The sequence below is a fragment of the Canis lupus genome, chromosome 2 (assembly GCF_048164855.1).
Source record: "Canis lupus baileyi chromosome 2, mCanLup2.hap1, whole genome shotgun sequence".
In the NCBI taxonomy this organism is placed as follows: domain Eukaryota; kingdom Metazoa; phylum Chordata; class Mammalia; order Carnivora; family Canidae; genus Canis; species Canis lupus.
In genome coordinates, this window is record NC_132839.1 from 55,042,258 (window position 1) to 55,069,868 (window position 27,611).

General features: G+C 47.2%; 1 protein-coding gene across 7 annotated transcripts in view; it reads right to left on the bottom strand.

The window, feature by feature from the left end:
• The window catches only part of CRTC3 (CREB regulated transcription coactivator 3), a 123,366-nt gene that overhangs the window by 37,484 nt on the left and 58,271 nt on the right, over positions 1-27,611 (bottom strand). For all 7 annotated transcript variants that reach the window (XR_012018491.1, XR_012018489.1, XR_012018486.1 and 4 more), the window contains 8 exons: positions 26,923-27,042; positions 18,662-18,723; positions 16,624-16,686; positions 14,450-14,550; positions 7,872-7,907; positions 6,103-6,188; positions 4,348-4,397; positions 26-243 (listed from right to left, as the gene is read on the bottom strand). Coding sequence is in view for 3 of the 7 variants with exons in the window: in XM_072800543.1 (XP_072656644.1) it covers positions 26-243; positions 4,348-4,397; positions 6,103-6,188; positions 7,872-7,907; positions 14,450-14,550; positions 16,624-16,686; positions 18,662-18,723; positions 26,923-27,042 (736 nt within the window). In the remaining 4 variants the exon portion in view is untranslated. The remainder of the gene's footprint in view (positions 1-25; positions 244-4,347; positions 4,398-6,102; positions 6,189-7,871; positions 7,908-14,449; positions 14,551-16,623; positions 16,687-18,661; positions 18,724-26,922; positions 27,043-27,611) is intronic.

Sequence of the window (27,611 nt, forward strand, 5' to 3'; positions counted from 1 at the left end):
TCCTTACCAAGTAGGGGACACTTACCAGAAGAACTTCTTATGCCCAGGTGAGTCATAGCAGCCGGCAGGTTGCCCACACTATTCCCCACACTCATACTCCCAAAGATGTGGTCACTGGTATCCAGTGAGGCTGGCATGGGTGCGGAGTAGTGGAGGTTGGTTAGATCTGGCAATGACCCCCCGGTGTTCAGGGTCCCCAAAAAGGGCGAGAGGCCTATGTTTTGACCATTGTGTGGAAAAGCACTGGAAAAAAAAAAGAGTATTTCTTTCTAAAGTGCATTTGGTTGCTGGGGAATAGAACATACTTGTCAAATAAAGGCGGTGGGTATCAAACATCGAAGTCCTTATGTAGGCTTTGACTCTCTCTCGTTCTGAGAACTTGCATCCTTGGCTTAACCCTTCTGAAGGGCAACTGCCTTACCTGTTACATCAGACTAAGGATGTCATCTATGCCCACTTTACAGAAATATTTTCCGAGACCAGATCAGACTATGGATGCAAAAGTTCTTTGAAAAAATATAAAGCCCTATATAAAACGTGAGTACCTGCTTTATCTTTGTATGGTTCTTTTTGCTAGATTTTAAAAGTATCTCTCCCACAAAAAAAAAAAAAAGTCTGCATCAGGCAGATACCTTCCAAGATATATTTAGTTAGTTTTCATAAATTGTAAAGTGAGAGAGAGATGTTGCTATTCACTTATCCAAATCTGCCGGTTGGCTGGTCACTGTGTGCCAGGCACTGGGCTGAGTGCTGGTGGCATAAGGACGAATGAGCCAAGTGTCTGGATTCGCAGTCAGGCCCACCCGATGGCTGCAGGCCTGGAGCAAGAGTGTGTGTGGAGGCCCACATACCATCTGTTGAAGCTTCTCAAAGTTATGGATCTAATTAACAAACCCTTAAATGAACCATGTTCCCTGTTTCTGTCCTGACAACTATACCTCCATAATAGCCTGGAAGGCCAGATGAAGAGAATCCTCCGGCTCCTTAAGTTCTGCACTGGGACATATGGAGGTGGCCATGGTCCTTGGGTCTACCACCATCTCTTCCCTCCCAGCCTGCCCCTCACCATGGGCACCCATGGAGCTATCCCAACCTATAGGCCAAGCCCTGGCCACACTCCACATCCCCCATCACCCCTTGGGCAGGTGGTGTGTTCCCTGGTGGCCCCTTGGACTCCAGACTCCATGGGAGTGAGGTGTCTAAAAGGTGGGGCTCTGGGAAGGACCGCCTAGCCTAGGTCTGAGGGGCACTGTTCTAGGGGTTCACAGGCAGGCAGGAGAAACAGACCCACGGCAAAGCAAGCAATGTGGAATGAAGCATGTGGGATCAGGGATGATAAGGTGTGGGATGCCTATCAGGGACGAGGGATGCTGGGAACACAGTAGCCAGAGTTGCCAATCTCCGGATGGGCTGGTAAAAGAACATTTTACCAAGCACATGACAGGGAGTTTATGCTTCAAGGAAGCAGTCTGACATGGCCAGGTTGTCAGGGCAGAGCCAGGAAGGGGTGGGTGGTTGGAGACCAGGTAGGAGGGGGTGGAGTGAACAAGGGTAAGATGCCGTGCTGTTTTGAAGAGTCTGGACCAGAGACTGTTGGAAGGTAGGGAGCCCAATGTAAGCTGCAGGATGACATTTTAGAAATGCCACTGCGGTCAGTGTGAAGGGTGGTGTAAGGGAGCGAGAGTGAGGCAGGGATGGTCCAGGTCTCACCCAGGGAGAGAGTAGTGAAGCTAAAGAGGGGGAGAATGGCTGGATGAAGGTGGTTGGAGGAAGGAGCTGTTCTCAAGGAGCAGGGGGAGGGTCATGGATTCAGCCAAGGGCACTGCTGTCTACACAGCACCTCTCAGGGTCCAGCCACAGGCATTAGGGCCTCGAGAGACTCAGACAAGGCAGGGAGGCAGCCGTATGATACAAGTGTGTAGTACAGTGACCTAGCCTGGTGGCATGAGGTCTGGAGGGGATAACCAGTGGGCTGGGGTGCTCCCTGGGATGCTCCTGGGCTGAGTTCGAGGACCCAGACAATCTAGGTGGGAAAACCATTTCAGGCAGAGTTCATGGCATGGGCAAAGCAGGGAAGCATGAAACCACACAGCGTGCCCAAGGAATTGAGATAGGGCAGGAAATACGGCAGGAAGGTCAAGTGCAGGAGGGGTGGTGGTGAGGGAGGTGGGGCTGGATAGGTGGGCAGAGAACACACCAGGCTCAGACTGACAAGCAGCCAGAGAAGGCTAGAAGGGGAAAACATAATCCTTCTGAGGACAATGTGGCTAATGGATAGGGGAGGGAGGATGGGCAGAAGGAGCAGAGCCTGGGGCCAGGGAGGTGAGTGGTGGCTGGTGCTGCTCAGTAGTCAAAGGAGAAAAGGGAAGAGCATGGGAATGGAGAGACAGGGATGGAGCCTAGGGACACTTAAGGCAGTATTGGAGAAGGACTCCCAATATTCCAGCATAGGGACACTAGCCTAGGGACACAGGGGTGTGAGTAGACTGGGGATGAGGGTGGGAGCTATGGACGATAACGAATTCTTAGATACTGAATTTCCACAGGACAAGAGGACGTGTAATGGGGACATCTCTTGAGGACAGTTCCCTTGGAACAGTGAGGGTGGAGGCCAAGCCATAGTCAGTTGAGGAGTGGACAAGCAGTAAGGAAGAGGAAGACTCAAGAGTAAATACTCTTTCAAAAGTGCAGCTAAGAATTCTAGAAATGAGGGACACCTGGGTGGCTCAGTGGTTGAGCATCTGCCTTTGGCTCAGGTCGTGGTCCCAGGGTCTTGGTATGGAGTCCTGCATTGGGCTCCCCGCAGGGAGCCTGCTTCTCCCTCTGCCTGTGCCTCTGCCTCTCTCTGTGTCTCTCATGAACGAATAAATAAAATCTTTAAAAAAAAATTCTGGAAATGAGCAGGAAGGAAGTAACTAAAAGGGAACTTAGGGCCAAGGCAGGAATTTTTCCATGCAGATTCCTTAATCAGTACATTTAAACACAGAGAGAAAACCTAGTAGAGCAGGCAAGGCTGAACACCCAGGAGAGGGAAGGATGGGCAGGAGGGAGAGGCCTCAGAAAGGCCAGCGTGGACAAGGGCTAGGGAGGGTAAGGTGGTCAGTGTTGGCTGGGAGGATACTTGTGTCTCTGGGAGGACAGGGTGGGGAGGGAAGCTGAGCCTTCGTTCCTGGTGGCCTCCCCCTTTTCCTGGTAAGGTAGGGAGACTTGCAGAACCATGCAGGCTTGGGAGGATGTGGGGAAGAAGGAAAGGTGTCCATTTTGACAAATGAGGAAGAAGTTTTGGTTGTAGAAAAACTGAAGTGATAACTTGTCTTTCAGGTTGGCTGGATAGAGGAGACAGGTTATGAGGTTAAAGATCAAGGATTAGAAAAATGGACTTGAGAACCCCTAGCTCCTCACCCTGAGAGCGGATGGGCTCTCTCTGACTGCTGGGCGGCAGGTGGGAACAAAGGCAGAGGGAGGAAGTGGGGAAGGCGGGGCCGGCGGCACACAGCAGGGATGGTGTGAACCAGGTCACTGGTGGCATTCAGAAGGGTTCCTCTCTGCTTGCCAGAAATACAAGCTATCACTTTCCAAATATACCTACGACCCACTGGAGTCCTTTCCTGGATGTGCTATGGGACAGGTAGTGCTATCCCAGGTTCAAGACCGTCTGATGATTCCAACCTTCCTTTGAGTCCAGGGCAGGCGACGCTAGGCCCCTCATTGTTTAGGGAGTAAAGTTGTACACTACTAAATACACTCATTATTTAGTGGCTTTATAAGCTCCCTTTTATATTTGCACATTTTCCTATTTATTCCTCTTTTGCTGATTTTTAAAAAAATTTTGGTAAAATACACTCCACAGAAGTTTCTCACGCGTTAAGTGAATGGCTCAGTGGTATGAAGGACATTCACAGACACTCTGCCCAACGGCTTGTGGATGAGAAAGCTGCCAGGCAGCCTGACACTGTCTCGGGCCCCCCAGTGCCCACCCCGCAGCCAGCCCCTCAGTCTGTGTGGCCCCCCCCAATGCCTACCCTGCGGCCCTCAGCCACTGCAGTCCCCCGATGCCACCTCTGCTTCATGGCCGAGCTGCAGGTTTACCCACACTTGGCTGTATTATTCTCAAGTGTATTCACGGCAGTTCTAGTGCCCTTATGTGATTTCATTACTTTAAACAAACAAAATATGAGCACCAAGGGGAGCTGTTGCTTTTATGAACCTTCAGCTGACTTCCAAGTTACACATAACAAGTGAAGTTTCTCGGAGTTTGGGGGCAACGTAATAAGACTTTCCTTTGAAGGGGAAAAAATCTTTAGGCCAGTTGGTCTCTGAACCACAAACAGAAAGAATACTACTTACTTGCCACCTCCAACATCACAGGATCGAGGGCGCCCTGTCAGGGACTGAATCTGGGGAGAGACAGAAACCTGGGCTTACTTCACCATCAAGTCAAATTCAAGTTTCTTAAAAGTGCCTTTGTACGTGTATTGGGGCTCCAGTCAGTGCAGGTGAGAGCTGGGGCAAGTAAGGAGCCTCCACACACAGCAGCCACTTCAGCTTGGACTAGACTTTCCCTGGCACGAGGGTCGCATGACATTAGTAAATTTTCTTAATTTTCGCCCTGTTAATTTATCTTCTAGATGAATATTGTTTCCTTCAAAACGGCCAACGTTTTATAGAAGGAGCTTTTATAAATAAACGTTACTTTTTTCAATTGGCTTCAGAAGAAAAGAAAATAGAAAAAAAGAGTGAAGGAGGAGGAAATTAATGTCAGAAAGAAACACATATTCCCACTAGACTATAAGCTTCACCAGGGCAGGGGTTCTAATTTTGTTCACTAGTATCCCTGCAGCTAGAACTTCTGGCCACAGGGGCTCTGTAAATAGACATTGAGAAAAATGAATGTACCATTGACTCAATTGCTTTCCCAGAAATGATTTATGGAGCGCTCAAATCTGTAACAACTAGGATGAGCACCTTCTTCTAGAGAGAGCAGTCCCTAATTTGGGGAGGAGTGGGTACCACGGCCCTCTCTGCTGGAGAAGATAGGGCTGTCTCTGATAAAAGCCTCCAAAGCCACCTGTGCCTCCCACGGCCACAAAAACAGTATGGCTGTTCCTCCTGTGTTTAAGTTTGTGAAAAAATTTTAAGCTTATTTATTTAAGTTAATCGCTACACTCTACATGGGGCTCGAGCTCACGACCCCAAGATCAATAGTCTCACATGCTCTTCTGAGGGAGCCTGCTAGGTGCCCCTAAGTACATAGACTTTAAATTATATCTCCCTCCCCCCACCAAAACAATGAAACATGAGATACATCTTGCTTTTACCAAACACACACAAAACAAACACAAAAACCCTTTGAAGCCCACCCTTAATGCTAATGATGACTTTGATAGGTCTGGCAAACTGGAACCTGACCAAGGAGAACCCTGGACAGATGGGGATACTTAGAGGAGTGCAAGCCGTTGCAACAGAGCATCACTCATGGCTGGAACAGATGACCTGTTTTATTTCAAAGGAAACACAGCTCCCCTACAGGAAGAAAGGCCGAGTCAAGTCCTGTGGGCCTCCCTCCTACAGTGGGTGAGGTTTCCAGAGGGCACCGCAGTGGAGGTCAGCTGGCATGGCTGTGCATGCAAATACTCAGAGGCTCATAGAAATCAGAAAACAGATGACTTATTTACTGACTCCCCAAGGACTCAGGTCAAATAGCCTTGATTAAAGAAAGGGATCTCTGGTGAACCAGCAATTCTGCACAGAAGCTGGTGACAGGGAGGAGGTCCGGCTGTAAAACAGAACAATCTGCCTAAGACTGAGGACCGGGCCTTTGTGCTTTTAGGAACATGCATGAGGTGTGAAGGATGGACAGGTTCTTCTGAATAAGTAAATTCACATGAAAAGCATAAGTCGAGAGATCACTGCACTGATTCATCAGCACAACTGTGGTCAGTTTCATTTAAGCCATCATTCCCTAATACTTTCTTCCATCTCTGTCCCCGGACGTCCTCACCTCCTTTTCCTCCATCCCTCTTATTTTCCCCACTGAAGGATTTTACAATGACCTCGCAGGTGTAAATGTTCAGGGACAACGAACACAGACTGCTCCCCTACCTCCTTTGTCTCCCATAGTTGTTTTGGCAGTGGCTTGGGAACGTTTAACAGATTCTCTTCTTTCAACGGGCCAGGGAAGGACAGCACTAAAAGGAGGGGAAAAAAGCAAATTCACTGCTTTTAGAAGGCAGCCATCCCACCCTCAGCCAAATTATCTTCGTAAAAAAATGACTCGTGACACATATGTATTGATTGTCTACTAGAGAATGGGTTGTGAACATGTCTGTGGGGACCCCACAGAGGAGTAGGACATGGATTCAGCCCAGGACCCCAAGAAGCAGCCAGGGGCACAGGGCCGCTGCAGTGTAGACAGGGAAGAGACAGTGTGAGCCTCTGCAGCCAGGCACCCAGCAAAACCCTTTGGGGGCATGGAAAGAGGGCATTCCTGAGGCAGAGAGATAAGAAAAAAAAAAAGCTTAGAAGCAAGGAATCAGTGAGCGACCATTGAGTCAAGTGGCTCTTCTCTGTGGAGCGCGGCATAAGTAACAGAGTGGCAGGATATAAAGTTTAGAAGGTCCAGGCAAATTGAGGCCCAGCAAGCTTGGCAAGGAGAGTGTGGAAGTCGACAGGATGGGGAGAGACCACAGTGGTCCAGCAGAGACAAAATGAGGATAGTCAAGAGGAATGCCATAAGGAAGACAGGGCGGCATTGAGGCTGCTTGGAGATGGGCTGGGGCAGGGTACAGACAGTAACTGAGAACCCAGAGGGCTTGAGGGGTTGCTGCTGGACGGCCAGCTCTGTGCCAAGGGACCATTCCAAGGTTTTCAATCTGGCCAGGTGAAACAAGGATCACAGGATCTGATGTCAGGAAGAGGATGCATCACGAGAGACACTGGTGACTGCTTGGAACTACAAGTGTTGTTAGGTATTGGTGACCACATAGGCTCCCGTGTGACTGTCATGTGTCATGGTGTCCTGTCTTAGCCCCACACAGGATAGTCTGTGTACCCAAGGATAACAGACCCCAGAAAGTCATGTGAAACAGAGACCAAAGTTGTGGAGCAAATTCTGAGATGCAATGCTCTTTACAGGTAGCCTACTCAGCGCCAGGAAGACAACCGTCATGTCTGCTTGGAAATTCTGAGCTGCACCAGCACTCCCAGGTGACTCTCTTCATCCTGGTATCAAAGCCACTCTCTTTTGAAAAGCTTATTTGGTCCAGTTAAATTTCAGGCTATAATGATTCAGAGAAAGAAAACCAGTGCTGGTGCTGAATGAATAAAATAACCATGTCGTTCTCATTTGTCAGTGGCTTTTGAGTGTCATTTCAGTAGATCTCCAACATCAATTGGCTCTATGAAACACAGTATCTTCTACAAGATCTGCAATTTTGTTTTGCAATCAATTTGCCTTTTTCTCGCATTGTTTACTTATGTGTGTCAATTACTGACTTGCAAAACTTTCTAAATAGGAAGAGGCAGATAGCTGAGAAAGAAAGGGTCTTGGGATAAGTAATGGTTTAAGGTGACTGATTCATTAATATTTTCATGTGGTTACAACTTTTGCTTCCCTGCACAACCCTGTGACCACGGGACTATGGGGACTCAGATGACAAGGAGCCTTTGTGATCTAAGTATATGGTTCCTCTCCTGTGCCCTTGATTGTGGTTAGCCTGGATTTTATACAGCTTCTCAGAAAAGTCAACTGATCAGCCGCCATCGGCACTTGGGGAAGTACTAAAAACAGGAGCAGGAAGGAGCATGAAGGGAGTCTAGAGGCACTGCGGCCAGCGTCTTGCTCAGCGCCTGTAGGTGACAGCAGTTCATACCTTCTCCATGTACATCGTTCTCACCATCACAGAAACCTAGGGAGAAAAAAAAACACACTTTTATGTGGTGTTTTCAATTTCATTTATCTAAGAATTAGTGACTCTTTTTTTTTTTTTAAAGATTTTATTTATTTATTCATGAGAGACACAGAGAGAGAGAGGGGCAGAGACATAGGCAGAGGGAGAAGCAGGCTCCATACAGTGAGCCCGACATGGGACTCGATCCCGGGTCTCCAGGATCAGGCCCGGGGCTGAAGGCGGCGCTAAACCGCTGCGCCACTCAGGCTGCCCTATTAGTGACTCTTTCGGATTTGAAATAGAATTGTGAAAATTCCAAGGCAATTTTGGTACACTGATGTTCATATAAGGTGCATCAGCATTTCTACTAAATTTAAAATAGGTATAGGGCAGCCCCGGTGGCCCAGCAGTTTGGCGCCACCTTTCGCCCGGGGTGTGATCCTGGAGACCCGGGATCGAGTCCCACGTCGGGCTCCCTGCATGGAGCCTGCTTCTCCCTCTGCCTGTGTCTCTGCCTCTCTCTCTCTCTCTCTCTGTGTCTCTCACAAATAAATGAATAAAATCTTTAAAAATAAATAAATAAATAAAATAGGTATGGCCTATTTAAATCTAAAGTTGGCTCCTTTCTATTTTTCTTTTAAAATGATCTGTCTTAATTTTTTTTATTGCCTCTCTCCTGAAAGAGGAACAAAGTCTGAAACTTTATTCAAATCATAAAATAAAGAAATATGGATCAAAACTCTCACAAGTTGGAGGCTAAGGGCAGGTAACTCCAAAAGTTTACATGGCTGTTTTGTGCTTACCCTGTGTGTCTAGAGGGAGAGACTGGAAGTTCCATGTTGTATGTTGTTATATACATATTGCTTGCAATAGTCAAGTTATTTTAAAAAGAAATTTATCTGTAGTCTCAATTTAAGTAGTGCATATGATAGCTGTTCACAAAGTCTTACAAATTTGGCTTGGAATATATTCTAGCTGAATCAAATATTTCTAATCCATAAAACAAACTGCAGATGACAAAGTACAGTATTTCCCACTGCTCTAAGCTAAAACCAATGAATTATGCCAAGAATGTGATACGTTACCATCCTTGGAGCAATCAAATACACTAAATGGGTTTTCAGTATAAAATCAGGCAAAGTTTTAAGTTCTGAGCCTTTAAATATACTGAAATGCTTAAAGTTTAGATAAGTTTCTGAAGAAGCTCAGTCTCTGAGTTAACCCGATGAGCCTCTACAGCTTAAACAAAATGTTAATGGTCATTCAACATGCATTCATTGAGTTCCCACATGGAGGGAGTGTTAGGTGTGCCCAGGTGATCGAGTGCAGGTGAGAAGTTGGAACACAGCAGCAAATTCTCTAAAAGAGGCAGAAGACAGATAATTTCGGTGGAGTCCAAGGGCAGAAGCAACATTAAGAATCCCCAGAAGCACTAACAGGTTGATGAATGAAGCACACCACTCAAGACAGAGCTTCTCTCTGCCCATTGAAACAGAACCTAAGTTAGTAATTTAAGATTTTATTTTAGGACACAGAAAGACTTGGGTAAGCTTGTTAAAATGCAGCCTCATAGGCCCAAGCCTCAAAGACTGATTCAGGGAGTGTGAAGATGGGCCCAGGAATCTGGTTTTAACCATCACCTCTGAGGACCTCTGCAGATAGTCCTTGGCACACTACCTGGACCAGGCTAGAGCTTCGTCCCAATTCAACAAGTCCAAAGACAGCAAGGTGGGATGCCTGGGCTCAGCAGTTGAGTGTCTGCCTTTGGCTCAGGGCATGATCCTAGTCTGGGGATCAAGTCCCACATCGGGGTCCCCACAGGGAGCCTGCTTCTCCCTCTGCCTCTCTCTGTATGTTTCTCATGAATAAATAAATAAAATCTTTAAACAAAACAAAACAAAACAAACAATCAAAAACAAAGACAGCAAGTGAGGGCTGACTGGCTGGCTCAGTGGGAAGACCATGCAATTTTTGATCTTAGGGTTGTGAGTTTGAGTGCAATGCTGGGTGTGGAGATTACTTTAAAATCTTAAGGGGACACCTGGGTGGCTCAGTCAGTAACACATTTGACTCTTGATCTCAGGGTCATGAGTTCAAGCCCCATGTTGGGCTCCACACCCAGCATGGAACCCACTTAATGAAAATAAATAAATAAAATAAAATCTTTAAAAAACAGAAAACAAAGCAAGGTGAGCAGAATATTAGAAAATGAGGTGCAGAGAGACAAAACGTGTAGCTCTACAACTGGTACTGTCAGGAGGAAGGTAGAGACATTCTGATTCTATTTTGGCTTCCTTGGGGCCCTCATCTCAGGAAAGGGCTGGGAGCTTGACCATCCTGACCATGAAACAGTGACCATCCCGGTAAAAATAATAAACTAAGCTTCATTCAGCCATCGGGTGTGGTATGTTGCCATCTCTGTTCATCATCAAGACCCCAACCACCCTGGGCTCCTTCAGTAAGGCTGACCTGCCCCTGGAACATGAGGACCGACTGAGGGTGACCTTATAAAACTGACACCCCACATGCTATTCTATCAGTGCCACTCCTCTCCCTCAGACTGGAACAGAAGGAAGGCTTCGTGGAGGAGGTGGCATCCGAGTTAGGCCCTGACTAACTAGTTAGGCCCTGAAGGATAACGACGAGGATGATAATACTAAGAGCCAGCACTACTGTTCCTTTCCTGTGTGCCAGGCTTCTCACCACTCTGAGGCGCTACGTGTTGTCCTCACAGCAGCCCTGAGGCAAGCACTGTGAGCACCCCCAAGAGCACACTGCTAGCAAATTCTGGACTAGATCTCTGGCCTGTGTGCCTCCAGAATGTCCAGCTGCTGTAGCTGGAGGGATTTAGGCACAGGGAAGTGAGGCTGAAGGGGACACCCCAGCGTAAAGATGGGAGAAGAAGGTGGAGGAGAGGAACAGGAGGTGAGAGGGCAAGAATGGCATCTGGCGGGAGCACAAGATGGGAGGCACGGCAGATGAGGCCGGTCCAAAGGAATCTGCCAGTAACTTGGCATGATGCAGGGAACAGAAGGGACAGCGTTACGGCCAGGCTTTGGAGAAAGTGTTCCAGCAGCGGGGTGTGAGAGGGATGGAGAGGAGAAAGCATGGAGTCACCAGGGGAGACCAGAAGACTAGTCCAGGCAAGAAGAAATGGGGCAGGGGCAGTGAGGACAGACGAGAGGCAGCTCTGAGGCACGCTACAAGACAGCAGGCCTGGGACTCGGCTGCTGAATGGTGTCAGGGGCATGGGAAGGAGGGTGATGGAAGGCAACTGGCACCCAGGTTTAGAGTTCAGGTAACCAGAATTGTAGTGGTGAGAACTGATATGCTGGTGCCAATCTAACACAGAACCAAAATATCCTAGCCTGGGTTTTTATGACTGGATTTTAAAAAGACCATAGGATACAACTAGAACTAAAGCATTAAAACTAAAAAGGGAAATGCTTGTGACTGGACATCTGGAAACAGAGGAAACTCACTCCCATCAGTCCCATGGGGCTACAGGACTGCCACACCAAGGCTGCATCTGTGTTCTGGGCACCCTGGAGGCCTCGGAGCCACGGAGTGCTGACCCTGTAAGAGCAACATGGCCCATGTGCCCTCTGCCCGCTCCCATGCCTGACAAGTCTAAACTCCCTGCTCCAGCCAGACTTCAGAGCAGGGGCGCTGCAAGAGGCAGGTCCCTTCACCACAAGCCTCTGGAGCTCCCACCTCCCATCCCGGCACTCTTGCCACCTGGGTGACGCTTTTTGCCCATCTTTAGATCTGGGATCCTCATGCCTCCCCCTCTCCGTCCTCTATGTGCAATCAGGGGTCATTTAACAGACTCCTTTCCTTCAGGGTTGTTTGCATTTTAGATCTTCTCCTTAACCGAGCAGGTCACAGCATTTGCCTGGTGGCAGGTCCCTGAGGTCCAAGACATGCCTCTTTCCCAGGGGAGGAGCTCAGGGCTGCGGTTCCCGAAGCTGGTATAACTCACGATCTATCTATAGCTGTGGGTGCAGAGAAGACAATTCTCCCACACTCTTGGTCCTGAGTTCTAGACTGCTCCCAGAAAGGACAGGGACCACGCCAGCCCCCACCTCCACAACAACGTGGGAGCTGGGGAATGGAGGGCGGTCAGGGGACAGTCCTGGGCTGTGGGACAGAGCCAGATTCACAGGGAGCCCTGACGCTGGCCTGGCAGTGTGTGTGTGAAATGGCAAACTACACCTGCCACCAAGGAAATCAGGTCATTGCTTCTCTTCATAGATTCCGGATAATGAAATGAGAAGAGAGAAACTAAAAATCCTGTCTGGTTGTGTAAGCTTATTTCTGTCATTTACATCAGCCACTTACAATTGACGCCTAATTGTCATACAACCCAATAACCACTGTGAAAATTACTAAGCATCTATCAGACTGATGGCTTTATTCTGTGGGGACACAAACTCCTGCTCAAGGATATACCTATCATTGCTCATGTGGTTAAGTAAGAGCAGATGCTCTCTTATCATGGGCTTGCAAACAGACCAACAGGTAGGGGAGAGAGGCTGCATCACTGAGCTCAGGAAGGATTCCCAGGCAAAGAGCAGTTACTATTCTGCTACAGAGCCTGAATCCTGGGCTTCAATGATATTTTCCCATCACTTTTTAAATCTTTACTTTATTTGGTTGGTTCTATAATAAATAGCTTTTTGCAAAGGAGCCGATATTTTTAAAATCTGAAAGGAAGGAAAATGAAAAACTTTTAATGAATTACAGGGAGAAAATATACAAAACTATTTAAAATAGCTCCCACCAACAAATAGAATTCTCCAGAAATAATCCCCATCCTTGGAGACTTGAGTAATATTTTAAACACACTGGCTTTCCCATGTAAACACATCCATATTTGGATGTGTTTCTGAGTTGTGCTATACTTGCACGGCAACTGTGCAGAAGCAGGCACACGGCTCGGCCCTCTGAGCTGGACTTCTGCCCGCTCTCCACGCCTGATGGATGCCTATTGGATTCTGGGGCCCCATTATCTCTCACCGCTGACTTGAATGAAACAGGAGGGACCACCTTGATTCTCAAGTCAACCCAGAAATTCTGCTCCAGGTTTCCTTTTTGCCCCGTCTGCCTGGAGCAAGGCTGCCATTGTTCTGCCATTATTCCTCCTCACCCCTTTGACATCTCTCACCTCTTCCCTCCCAGCTTCAGGCGCCTGGCATAAATAATACTTCACCCAGTTAATCCCTTCCTTCACTTCTTCTCTCTGCAGGCAGGCCTGAAAGGCTCTTTATTTAAATTCCCTATGATTGCCTTCTGCTCTCTAGGCCTCTGGCCCTTTCTGCAGAAGCATAAACTTTGCAGAGAGGACAACAGAAATGAAGGAATGGCAGAGGCAGAAAGGCAGCTCTGTATCCGGGGCTCCAGGGTCAAAACCCATCCATCTGGTTCCCTCCCAGTCCAGGGAGACCAGAATGTTGCTGTCCTTACTGGCACCCCCACTGATCACAGTCTCTGCCTTTCTAGGCTTTGCTTATATGCTCCCATCTCTGCCTCTCCTGAAGCCAAACCAGCGCCATCTCCCCACAGACCCCACTTCTTCAAGCAGTGTGTGGCAGGTTCCTGTCCAATTCCCACATTACTCCCAGCTTGATGCTCACATTCCCATGGGTGGAAATAGTGCTCAGTGGCTCAGACAGACTTTTGAAACTCTCACACTTGAAACGTAAGGGATTGCTTCGGCAAAGACAATCATCTATGAATTGCACCATGGGAACGAATAAAGCAACAGGTATTACTAAATTTCACCCCTACTATGTGCAAGGAAATGAGACATTGAACTTTCTCCTAACAGAGACTATTTAGGGTTCAAATGGTCTGACAAATAAAGAAAATCAGAAAGGCTGCCATTATTTTGACCAAGGTTTATTCATTCCCCTGTTTTAAGACCAAACACCTAGCCCTAACTATTTGTGGACAAGAGTCAATCTGCATATGAAACAGGTAATTCCAGACCATTGTTCCTACTGGATTATCAACCCCAGAAGGAAAGGCAGGCTTGGAATGTTTTAGTGAACCAGGCTGGGGTCCTGGCAGGTTGGAAGTCATCACCTAGAGTGAGTTCTAGCAAGGGCTCCGTGACTGCAAGCCACTGTGTGATTTCTCCATCACTGAGGGCTCCTCCATGCGGGGCACCCACGCTGAAGGTGAGACCATTAGGATGCTGACTTCAAGAAATCTACACTGGGCAGAAGGAGGGATGTACACCCATGAGAAAGGCAGTTAAATGGCACAAGACAGGCCTGTCCATGGAGGAACTCTGGAATGTTAGAAGGACGTGGGTGGTTCTGGGCTGGCAAGGGGAGGAAGATCAAGGATGGCCCCACGGAAATGACAACAAAGCCAAGAGTATTGGTCAGGTAGGCTAGCGTAGATAAGAGAGAAGACGGGGACAGGAAGACACATCAGAGCGGTTGACGTGGCTGACAGAGGTAATGACTGAGGGCCATATCCTGGCGCTCGAGTCATTGCCAACAGAACGAGAAAAGCACAGAGGCTGTTAGCGGTGGGCCTGTGTGTCTTACCCATGTATGGGGCAGGCCAGGCCGACTGGCCTCCTCCTCCATAGGGGTCCTGGGGCTTGGCACTCAGAGCACTCGTGTGAAGAGCGGAATCAGAATTGGTCCTAAGGGGAGGAGGAGAGAATCTGAAAATCCATTTTTCCTTAGTGAGAACGTAATATTCTTTGCTGAAAATTATCAACGGGGGAGAAGTCAAGCATCCATAAGATGAGGAGTCTGAACCTACCTGAAGTCCCTTACATCAATAACCGCCTCTGAGGACCGCCCACATCCCAAAGATTTTAATCTGCACCTGTAGAGTCTTACACTCTAAAGCCAATGGCATAATGATCTATTTCAACAACCCAGACCTCGGCCTCACCGCTTCCCCTATGGAACTTCCTGTTCTCTCCTGCAACTCAGAGGACAGCTGGGACCAGCACATTCTCTGCACCAGATTCTCTCCATCGGACAAAAACACCCTCTTGTATATGAAGGGTCATCTACAGCAGTGGTTCTGGGAGCTTGCAAGGTCGAGATGGCTTTGAAAATAATACTAGATGTTCTTTGCCCTTCTGCTCCCATTCTCTTATGAGCACTGCAGTTTCCAGCAGATATGTGATGTTGTAAGGTCGCCACAGACAGAATGCATACACAGAGGATCCAGTTATCTTTGAAAGATTCGTAAAAGGTACAAGAATGCCACTCTTCTCAGTAAATTCTTGTTTTAGAAAGTATAAAAGAAGGTATCTGTTATGTTGACAGTAGTGAGTTTATAATCACAATTTTTAAATTTTCTAAATTAGCAAGAATCTTTTATAAATCTCTTAATTTAATTTCTAATAGCAATAGATAAACACCATTAGGGACAGCCATATATGCAAACCCTCTTTGAGGGCCTCAGTGTTTTTTAAGGCTGTAAAGGAGTCCTAAGACAAAAAGTTTGGGAACCACTGATCTACAACAAATTTCTGAAATTCTCCCAGATGGCTCCACATTCTACATAACCTTAACTCTAAGAGATGATTACTTATTTTTCTCATCCAAGGCTCAAACTATCTGCCATAAAAAGAATTTGTGAGAGACTTCAAATGAGCCCAAAATGCTACTCTGTGGTCTATTCCAGGTAACAGCCTCCCATGGCCATTAAGCCATGTGGCCTGACTGGGCACCATGGTGGTGTCGTGTTCTGATGAGGGCACAGGCAGTTTGCAACCTGTGTGAGACAGCAGGAAGACCACAGGGCCTGGGATCAGAGACCCCTGGGTTTGGATTTCAGCTCCTTTATAGATTCAAAGAGGTATAAGAGAACATCAATTAAATGCCGAGAGGCAACGAGGAAAATATGAAAACAGCCTGGGTATTGGACAATATGAAGGAATCGCTGTTAATTTTAAGTGTAATAATGGCACTGTGGTTGTGTTTTCTTTAAAAAAAGTTCTTGTCAACCTTTCCTCTTAGAGGTATTTACAGGTGCAATACTCTATCTAGCAGGGGTGGGGTGGGACTGGGGGGTGTATGAAAGAAAGGAGATGGCAATGTGTGGATAAGGACCAAAGTGGAAGGGTGGGCACGGGGACTTCTGGCAATGCTTTTCTCTCTTGTGTATGTTTTGTATTTTGCACTATGAATGTTTGGGTTTTTTTAATCCCAGTTCCATCACATGTTAGCTACGTTGCCTTGGACAAAGTATATCATTTAATCTCTTAAAACAGAAAATAATATTCATTCTTGAAGGATGCTGTCAGGATTGAAAAAAAATGTCCTATGTAGAACACTTACACTGGAGCCCGGCCCAGAGTGATCAAGATACTAGTTAAGGCTGGGTGAGTGCAAATGCTTCCCTGTTTATTATAGATCATATATGATCCTCATGATCATTCCTCAACAGCAGTATTATTATCTTCCTTTTCTAGGTGAGTAAACTGAGCAACAAGCTATAACTTACTCAAAGTCACAAGGTAAGAGCCAACCCCATAGTCACTACCCTTGGGACCCCATCAATGTATTCTGTACTGTCTGTGCGGACATTCAATAAATGGTGGGAGAGTCAGGCTTTTAAAAAAAAAATACTTAATATAAACACAGGTGACACAAATAATCTCTAGCAATTGGAAGATATAAAAAGAACATCAGGACAATCAAATCGAATGGTCTTCTTCTTTACATTTCTTTCCACTAGCAATCAACCCAGGTACCTGTTAAGTGCAGATGTCAGCCTGAACCCAGGATGCTTTTCTTCTTTCCAAGGGTGCTGCTGCCTTTAAAAAAAACCAGAATGACATAAAAAGTAAAGACGTTCAATTCACAGGAGCAAAGGGGAGCCTCGGGCCTGAGTTTGAGAACTGGCTCTTCTACTCACCTGGCTGCACAGGCTGGGAAAGTCACTTCAAATGCTCCACGCCTCATTCATTTTGCTCAACATTGTTAAAAGGAGGTCAGACTCCGTGATCTCTCTGATTCCTATGAGTCCTGATTTCCATGTTTAAAAACCACCACAGGGGTGCCTGGGTGGCTCAGTGGTTAAGCATCTGCCTTTGGCTCAGGTCGTGATCCCAGGACCCCAGAGTCCTGCATCAGGCTCCCCCTGGGGAGCCCGCTTCTCCCTCTGCCTCTCTCTCTGTGTCTCTCATGAATAAATAAATAAGATCTTTAAAAACTACCACAAATCCATGAGAACAGGATTAGCTAGCTGGGCATAGGAGGCTTGGTTTTGTTTTGTCTTAAAAAGGGCAGACGAACACCTTTGAAATAGTTCAAATCTATAACTGGTTCCTCTAGAGGGAATATGAGGTCTTTGTCCAGATGTGTGGAGAGTTAGCACTCAGGACACACCCTGAGAGTGAGGGGGCACCCCCGGAGTCCTGGAGGCAAAAACTGTCTTTCCATGTAGACAGCCACGAAGACAAACAGAACTGGCACAGGTGCCGGGTTCATGAAAACGTTACTCTAACTAATCCCAGTCACTGGGAAGCTACAGACATATTTTTCTTGGATACACATTTTCAAAGTATCAGTTTGGAGATTTTTATGAATTAAATTACAATACTGCATTTCTTCCATGACCTTGGATCCTGGGATGCTTGAGGGTAGTTGAAAACCTCCTAGGGGCAGAAGCCCCCTGTTATTCATCTTCAAATGGACTTCCCAGGTCCTGACTATATTATTCACAGTATGTGCTCAATCAGGATTGGCCCAGAGAACAGATGGAGAGTCAACCTCAACACAGAGAACACTTTGAAGGTCTTTTTTTGATATGTACATTTTTAATGTCTCCTAATCTGACTTGGTGATCTGAGAATGATACCACACAAGCAATGGATATACCAGTCTTTTCAGTTAGTTTTATGTTCTATAACCTTCTATACTCAAAAAAAAAAAAACCTCAGATTTTTTTTGTATATACCTTGTATACAAAAATACTCAGAGACCCTAAATCAAATCCACTGTGTAAATTACAGTTTGAGAAGCTTATTAAATCTTTCATTCTTTCCAACGGCTTACTAAGGCACCCTGAGCAAAGGCAGTTATTTTACGTCTCAAACATACGAATACCAAATCAGAGTATCCTTTTTTTTTTTTAAGATTTTATTTATTTATTCATAGACACACAGAGAGAGAGAGGCAGAGACACAGGCAGAGGGAGAAGCAGGCCCCATGCAGGGAGTCTGATGTGGGACTCGATCCAGGGTCTCCAGGATCACACCCTGGGCTGCAGGCGGCGCTAAACTGCTGCGCCACCGGGGTTGCCCCAAATCAGAGTATCCTATCAGCATATGTAGTCCAAGTGTGCTTCCATTTGATTTTAAAGATGAAGATCTAGATTTTTTTTAAATGATTTTTCATCTTAGATTTCCATATGTATTTAGGATTCTATCTGGAAGACCTAAGTTTTCTAAGAGAAAACAAGATTCTGGGCACCTGGGTGGCTCAGTTGGTTAAGCATTTGCCTTCAGCTCAGGTCATGATCCTGGGGTCCTGGGACTGAGTCCCACATGGGTCTCCTGGCTCAGCAGGGAGTCTGCTTCTCCCTCTCCCTCTGCCCCTCCCCACTGCTCGTGTGTTCTCTCTCTCTCTCTCTCAAATAAATAAAATCTTTAAAAAAGAGAGAGAAAAAAAAAGAGAGAGAAAATATCAGATATTTCTAAAACAATATTCAGGGTGGATAAAATAAAATGAAACCATCGACAAACAACATGGCCCACCCCACCATATCTTTGAAAACAGCTTGCTTACCTTGGCCAACTCTCATCCAGGGGCTGTGAGGAGTAACTGGCTCCGAAAGTACTACCATCAAAGTGAAATTATTTAGTAAAGGAAAAATGAAATTAATGAAAAAGTGAAGCAGAATGAATAAGCCAGAATTATGGAGAGTTAAACATCCAAGTTTCTGGTTATTCTCTTTCTACACCAATGCTTTCTCTGATAAACTTCCTCTGGAAAACCTATTCCTCCCACCAGTGCCATCTTTGTGTGATTCATGTGGGGCCTGTCTTTTTTTTTTTTTTGCCTGTGTAATATCTTTTGTTTTGAAGAATTGCCCCCACCCTTCACCCCAAACCTGGTAAGGCCATCGTTCTGCATAGGCCCCTCTGTCCTGTGGGATATACCAGGCTCAGTATTTCTATTGTATCTTATACCTTTGGAAACAGTGATTGGCTCAGGGATGGGCTCATGGCACAAACCAGCCCAAGAAGTGTCTCAAGGGGAGAAAAGGGAGTCCCCTCAGTCAGGGTGATGAGCCTGAGAGTCATGTAAAAGCTCTTCAAGAAGAGAAAGCCTGTCCACGCAGGAAGTCAACACAGATGTGGCACCTCACAGATACACTCTTGATGCTACTGTATGAACCCCTGGACCTAGACCTTGTGCTTCCAGTATAAGCCAGTGAGTTTCCTTTTATCAAGCTGATGGTTCCTATTACTTATAACCAAAAGAGCTACATTAAATCAGTGGAGAAATGTTAACCTCCCTGGGTTGTCAGGGGCTCCATTCTATAAATTCTGTATTCTTCACGGGGTCTGGCATGCCTTGGAACATATTCCAGATGCACAGTGAAACACATGTGATGCTACACTATCCATGCTGAGAGCAGTAGAGCTGTTTGGTTAATTTAGTTAATTATAACCATAGAACAGTCTTTTTTTTTTTTTTTTAATAGAACAGTCTTAAAATATTTTTAACCATGAGCCGCCTAGGTGGCACAGTCAGTTTAGTGACTAACTTGGGTTTTGGCTCAGGTCATGGGCTCAGGGTAGTGAAATGGAGCCCTGCGTTGGGTTCTGCCCTCAGTGTGGAGTCTGCTTGGGTTTCTCTCTCCCTCTGGCCCTCCCCCTGTTCTTTCTCTCTCTATAAAAATACATAAACAAATCTTAAATTAAAAAAAAATCATAATATTCTCCTGCTAAAAAATCCTTAATGGTTCTATGTAGAAGCCCTCACCTGCTTGGACTCAGGAGGGAATGGAGGGGCCTTATCATGCAGGTCTGGACTGGGTGTCTCAGGTGAGCCAGAATCTGGGATGAGTACAATGTGCATGAACAGGTTCTCAGTGATTTGGTGTGAAAGGCCTCCTTTGCCAGGAGAAGTGTTATGATCCCAAGTTTCACTTCCTGTGTATTGGTTTTGTCTTATCCAGTTAGCTTATTCCTTCATCTGAATCGAAGTCAATACAGTAGAAGAGATTATTTTCAAAAAGATAAACATTTCTTCAACGTTAACTATTGAGCTTCATGTAGATGAAGTCCAAACCAGAATATGCCACAGGAGGGGACAGGAGAGGCAAAGGTGATCACGAAATAAGAAGCTTCCCCAAGAGATGAAGCACTCCAGCATCTTTGCCAATAGAGCCGTGAGCAAGGAGGCACTGACTCTCACCACCTCTGGTTATCTATTTTTCTATTCCTGCAGAATTCGGTGAATCTCTGTCCAAAAAAGTATAATTTCATGAAGCAAGAGGTTACTGCTTCTCTCGGTACATTGCTCTCTTAAGTCCCCTTAGCTAGTACACTAACACAACTCAGTGCACAGGGACAGAATAGCAACATCATGATCAAACACCAATCATTTCAACGTTGAGGTTCCACTTAGCATTTTAGCCTTTCTGATGTATATTAACAACATGAACATGTAGTGATTTCCTAAAATTTATTTTTTACAGGGGTCTCACTATGTTGCCCAGGCTGAGGCGCAGTGGCCCTGACAGGAGCAATCAATCCCCCTGTGCACCTGCTCTGTTCCACCCTGGGCAGGCTCACCCCTCCTTAGGCAGTCAGGTGGGCCCCCCACTCCTGCCAGCCACTGTACTGGTGCCGAACTCAGCCTGAACACCCGGCCGGCATGGTGCACCACAGCCCAGAACTCCTGAGCTCAAGCCGTGGCCCCCTTGGCCTCCCGAGGCACTGGGGCCCAGGCAACCTGCCATGCCCAGCTGGGATTTTTAGGAAGAATAGGCTGAGGCATTAAGAGTGAAAAGATGTGCCCTGTGAGCATTCTTAATTCTGTCACACTTCATTTACTGAATATTTAAAAACCCAAGGACTGTTGGCATCAAGAGGACCACTAATGTTAGTGGCTTACAGTTGAAGTCAACTTGAGGGAAACCGAGAAAAGGTTATTTCTTCGGAAGATTTTGGAAAGCATCATTTGGGTGGCTTGGACAACTCCACAACACTGACAGGTCCAACAACGTAAAGGTGGGAAAAACACCCTTATTTGTAAACTTGAATTTACCACGAATTCAACATTTTTGGAATGTCCACAAGCTGCCAGCAAGCGAACAGAAAAGCAGCTGGCACCAGGGTTTTTAAGGAGCCAGACAAGCTGGGTGTCCACGGCCCTGTTAGTCCGTCAGCCTAGGTTAAAAACGTCCAAACCTGCAACCTCTGCATCTGCCCCCACCCAGTGCCCCCAGTGCACTCCCCTCCAGCTTCTCTGCCTCCCATCCTGCCGTTCCCTGAGTTCTGTAGCCTCGTGGCCCACACTGCTGGTATAGGGACAGGCCGGGGAGGACCCCAGAGTCGCTGGGTGCCACACCGGGGGCAAAGGGTGGCAGCAGCACAGGAGGCTGGAGACATGGAGGGTAAGGGGGGGGGGTGCTTGAGGACACAGGGCTGGGCCCACCTGAGCTCACCTGGGGCAACCCCACACCAGTCTCTGGCTGTGCAGTCACTCACAAGCCCATGCCCCCCACTGCCAACAGCACATGAACCCCAGGTCCGAGTCTCCTCCTGCCACCTATTCAGCTTTACCTCTAAAGTACCTGAAACTCTACCTGAAAACCAACTCTTCCTCCTCCCTCGCCTCTGCCCCTTTACTAGTCTGTGTGCCACCATATTTCACGGACCACAGTGCTCCCCAGGTGCCCAGGGTTCTGGAGAGGAAGCTCCTCCCCGTGTGCCTGCCTCTCAGCCCACCGACATACAGGCAGTGTCAGAGGGAAGCTTCTTACTCACTCTTCCCCAAAGGAAGGGGAGTAGCTCTTCTGCCGATAAGACAGGACATCTGTTGGCCCACGTACCCATGGGTGGGGTCACTGAGCCACAGCGTCTCTCTTCTGTCCTGCCTGCCTCGTGGCTGGGAGAGCACAGCCAGGCTTCTTCTTTTGGCTTCCTCTTCCCATGTGCTAAGTGTACCTGAGGCCGGGCTCAGGGGAGGCCCTTCTAGAGGCAGCCTGGAAGCTGGCCATGTTCTCTCATAGCCCGGGGAACTCCGGGTTCTACCAGGGGCAGAGGTGGTGAGGCAGGCCTGTGCCCTTCCGTGCAGCTGGCGGGCCATGGGAACTCCGAGTCTGCTCAATAGAAACCCACCCACTGAGACGAGTTCCAGGGTCAGATTTAATACATAAAGCTCATCACAATTTGGTTCCTTCCTAATTTCTCAACCATGTCTTCACCATCACGCTACTTCCTCTTGTCCCTCATCCTCCAACTACGTCCTGCTAGAACACATCCTAAAGTCACATGTTCAGGGAAGTGTAGGAGCTCTTGCGTGTGGGAGGACCTGTTTCCCTTGGCATGTGACAACTAGGTGGCATGTGCAATTTTGAAGTCTGAGTACTTTCCCCTGAAAACTCCAGATCTCTGCCATTTTCTTGTCCTTTACAATGGAAATCACTACTGGGTGTTAGGTAAAAATGGGGTTTTGTGCTCAAATAAATTTTGTTAGTCCTGGGGAAAAAGAGGACGTTTCTTAATGGCAGGGCTTCTTGGAGCTCTGAGTTGAACTGTGAAGCTCAGGCGGTGGACACAGAGGAGTGTTTCCTCAAACCTAACAGGCCACACACGTCAGAGAAACAGTGTTCTACAAACCAGTGCCCTAAAATTGTCATCTCATCATATGAAAAGAATCAAAGCAAAGCCTGTTCCAAAGAGGAAAGCCATTCCTAACTCTGGCAGGTCTTTATGCCTCTCTCTGCAAACTGTTTGCACTGGTTTCCCAGACACAATACGTTCTTGAACCTTGTTGGGAATATACATCAGGAATTCTCCAGATGTTTATTTTTCTCTCTCTCAAAACACATTTAGAGGAAGGCACTTGTTATGATTCTTCAGTGTGTCCCCTTCTTTTTCAATGTATATAATCTGCAGGTCTTAAGATAATACTGCGTCTGCTGCAAGTGTAGGTCAACTGTGCAGAAGTTCAGCAAGATGGGGTCTGGGAGCTGTGTCTGCTGCCCCCAAGGAGTGAGGAGGGCTGATGAAGGCATGAGCACTGGCAGAAAGGTAGAAGAGCCTCTATTCTGAGTCCTCAAGCCCAGGCCCCAGGCAGGGACCAGGCAATGCCCCTCCTGCATCCTGACTGTGGCCCCAGCCTAGAACCCAGCTGGACAGAGTCCCACTCTCTGCTTGTGGTGGCCGCCCACCGCAGAAGGAATCTCCCCGTGCCAGAGCTCTGTCTGTTGTGGCTGCCCACTCGGGGAGGAAGCCGGAATACTCATCAAACAATGTTCAGCTTATGTGAGACTGCATCACAGGACTGAACCCTTGTCTAGCTAGTCTGCTCCTTCTAGAATAACTTCCCAGCCAAGAAACAGCTGTAGGAAGAGACTTCTGAATACATTTTTTCTTTTTGTCCTAACAGAAGTTCAAGCCAGTGTTAACACTTTCAAATGACAAGTAGTGGGTAGCAGACGTTAAGGAGGTAAGAGGCACCCAGGTGAAAGGCCACCATTTTAAGGAAATTATTTCTAAATCAAATGTGTGGCCATGAAAAGGAAAGATGGGATCTTTCTTCAAGTTCTCCTGAATCAATTATTATCTTCGACATAAAATCATTCCTCTCCTCCTATATTTCACAGGGAATTCATGGTCCCTGGAATCTACAGAAGAGATGCACTGTCCATCAACAGACAGGCCTAAGCTCAAGAGGCTTTTCTTTTTTAAAAAAAGATTTTATTTATTTATTCATGAGAGACACACAGAGAGAGAGAGAGGCAGAGACACAGGCAGAGAGAGAAGCAAGCTTCACGCAGGGAGCCTGATGTGGGACTCGATCTTGGGACTCTAGGATCATGCTCTGGGCCGAAGGCAGGCACTAAACAGCTGAGCCACCCAGGGATCCCCTCAAGAGGCTTTTCTGAATTAGCAGATGTCCAGTCCCCAGGCCCCAGTTAGGTGTTGAGGAAGAGCACACAGATGTCTCAGACCTGTACTGTGTGATGAATTTACCTGTGTATTAATTTGGTTTTTGCCTCCCCTCCCCTTTGGAAGTGACCTGCTTTTTGCTGTGGCCCTCACAAGGTAACCCGCACACAGGGTCAAGTTATACACTAGGATAAATCACCTGGAAGGAGGCAGAGTCCCCTAAACACACAGTGTCATCTCTCCTTCTGCGACTTTGCACAAGATATTCCTTCTGCATGGAACATTCCCTCTCCAGCTGTCTTCCTCTCCCGGTATCACTGACCACCACGTGTACTCATTTTCCTTAATCATTTTTTTACCTGTTTGCTGTCTGTCCCCTCTGTAAACCATGAAGGCGGGGACATGTCTTATTCACCACAGAGACTGCTGTGCTTAGAATAGTACTTGTACGGGGCGCCTGGGAGGCTCGGTGGGTGAAGCATCTGCCTTCTGCTCAGGGCATGATCCCAGGGTCCTGGGATTGAGTCCTGCCATCAGGCTCCCTGCTCCACGGGAAGCCTGCTTCTCCCTCTCACTCTGCCTGCCGCTCCCCCCTGCTCATGCTCTCTCTCTCAAATAAATAAATAAAATCTTAAAAAAACAAACAAAAAAACAAACCACAGAAAAGAACAGTACTTGTACAGAGAAGGGACTCTGTAGATACCTGCTGAATACACTAATACATTATCTCCTTACTTGTTGCTGATCCTTCAGGACTCAGATGTACCTCCAGAATGCCTTCCTGGTGCCCCAATACCGGCCCTGGCTGCCCCTCTTACAAGTTCACACAGCTGGAAGGGTCTCAGCTACAGCTCCCCACACTGTACTGTGACCACGGTGAGTAGCTTGCGGGTACGGGGCGTATTACACTTGCCCTTACACCTACAATGTCTACGCAGGGCCTAACACTAGTAAATACTTAACATTGTTTTTAAGTGAATGAACATTGTCCTCTGTGTCTTCCCTTCGATCCTCTTCCCTCCTCTTCTAAGTTATTCCTTTGGTTAAAAAAAGCTGGGAGTATGTGTACATACTTAGACCACTTGCTGCAAAAAGGATCTGAGATAGCTACAGATATAAACTTATAAACATGGCTATAAATGGGTCGTATACGTATTATAATACTTAGAATACCTACAGGAGAAAAACAGAATTGAGAAATTGGGAAAAGACACATTGTTAAATCAAGCCAAGAAATACTCAAAGTCTTTTGCTTGAAAACTCCCAGCAATCTAGACAATGGTTTGACGAACTTACTCCCCCTCGCGTATGAGCCTAAGGGGAAGGACCGGCTAAATTCTCTCCGTCGTGCGATCTATGTAGGCTAGTACACATCTCCAGGAGAAAACCTGCAGATTCAGTTATCATCTCCACCCTCCCTGACAGTGGTCACATAATACACAAGACTAGAAGTCAGGGTCTCTCATGGGCCAAATGTGGGTGGGCTCCTGGGGGTGGAAGGGAGGGGCGGAATGAACCTTCCCTGCCTCCAGACGGAAAGCTACAAGAAACCTGGGGCAGTGGGATCCCTGGGTGGCGCAGCGGTTTGGCGCCTGCCTTTGGCCCAGGGCACAATCCTGGAGACCTGGGATCGAATCCCACATCGGGCTCCCGGTGCATGGAGCCTGCTTCTCGCTCTGCCTGTGTCTCTGCGCCTCTCTCTCTCTCTCTCTGTGACTATCATAAATAAATAAAAATTAAAAAAAAAAAAAAAGAAAAGAAACCTGGGGCAGAAGCCGTGTTCCCTCTGTGTGTCCTACAACCCCTCCCCCAGGGCCTTTCTTGACCCGGGTCCTGGGGCTGACCCACTCAGCAGAGCAGGGAGGCCAGAGGCCCACGCCAGGGGCTGGGCTTGCCCCGGGCTCAATCTGTGCCCTTCCAACCTCAGCACTGGAATCTTGGACAAATGACTCTGATGCTCAGTTTCCTCCTTGGAAAACAGGGGTTAACAAAAATGAACTACTCAGTGAGTTTTGAGGACTTACATGACACATCAATTGCCCAGCACAGCGCCTGGCATGGGTAGGTGCTCAGCAAACACGCGTGCCCTCCCCCCACTTCCTGGTTCTCGCGAGCCAGCTCTACCATCACTGCCAGGAATTCAGCTCTGCAGTAACACTCACCCCGCCTTCCTGTGCCTTCCTCCACCGGCCCTCCTGGCACGCTGCTTCTCCGTCCTCTCCCACAAAACCCAGCTCAGTTCTGTGTGAGCACAGAACGGGTGGCCCAGCAGTGGCCGCCCCCCACACCCCCTTGGGGCCCCAGCCCCTGACAAATGAAATTATCAGGGGAATTCAAAATCCCCTTCTCGTTACTTCTACTTACTTAACAGCATAGGATTTGGCGTATGCACTGCATAAGAATTCTCCTAACTACCAGCTTTCTCTATCTTAGGGGTCACTTACTGAGTTTGGAACTCCATAAATAGAAGATCCTATGAAATTTCTTCTGTAAGTTCTAACGGCAGGTCACCAGGTCAACAGAAATGAAAATGAAGTCACATATCTGGATGTCTGTTTTAGCTCGATAGACTCTCTCTACCTTGGTTCAAAGTCAGGCTTAGCTCCAACTTGGCTGCTTTCTGGAGAAAATGCTGAGGAGGCCTTGCAATGGGGCTGAATTATGGGTTGTTTGTGTTCAGTTCCTTTACTCAGCACTATCAATGTTTTCATCAAGTAAATACCCGAGATGATCTTTCCAATTTTTAGCTGCAGAGATGTTTCTAGTTTCCAACTCGTTTATTTTTATTGCCTCCATTCATCAGATAAAATGAAGGCTTTGAGGCCAAAGGCGAACTGTAGGGAAGAGAAGTCCTGAAAAACCTTTCCAACATTTCAAAACTCGTGCTGCCCTTAGACAATGAGCCAGAAAGGATATTTGTCGTGCCGGCTTGTCCCCAGACCTTCGGTGGAGAGGGTGAAAGCGGGTCCTGGCTGGCCTCTCCACCAGCCCGTGGTGGCGGGTCCCCCGGACGCTATCAGCCTGGTGAAGTGAGGGCTGCAGAGAGAAGGGACAGCGTTTGGCCTGTGACCATGAAATGGCTGCTCACCCTCAAGGCCAATAACTGGTAATGACAGCAGATGAAAAGACTGATTTCGGGTTTCTGCAAGTATTCTTGCCTGGGCCTCGCGTCAAGGCAAATTGAATCATGTAGCACCTGGGGCCATTTCTATACGATTACAGAGCAATCTGAAACAGTCTTCAGTGTGTGAGGGTGGAATCTGAAAGAATGATAATATTAAAAGCTGTCACAATTCAGAGGCAGGACTGTGGGTTCATACGTCACATCCCAGACATGCAGAAGTACACCTGAAATGCACAAGAAGTGTATTTAAGACAGAGATAAGCTGGATACCTATAGTGTCTGGAAATAGAATGGGACACCTTCAGACTGTGAACTATTTGTTCTGCACAGAGTCTTAAGTTTTTGATTGAACTGAAAATGCTTAAAAATTCAAGTTTGAGGCTCCCAGAGAAAACTCAAAGCCTTTGGCCATGCCAGTCTCACATTCCCACATTCCACGAGGCAGAAGGGACTGAAATGGAGAGTGGCTGCTCTCTGCAGG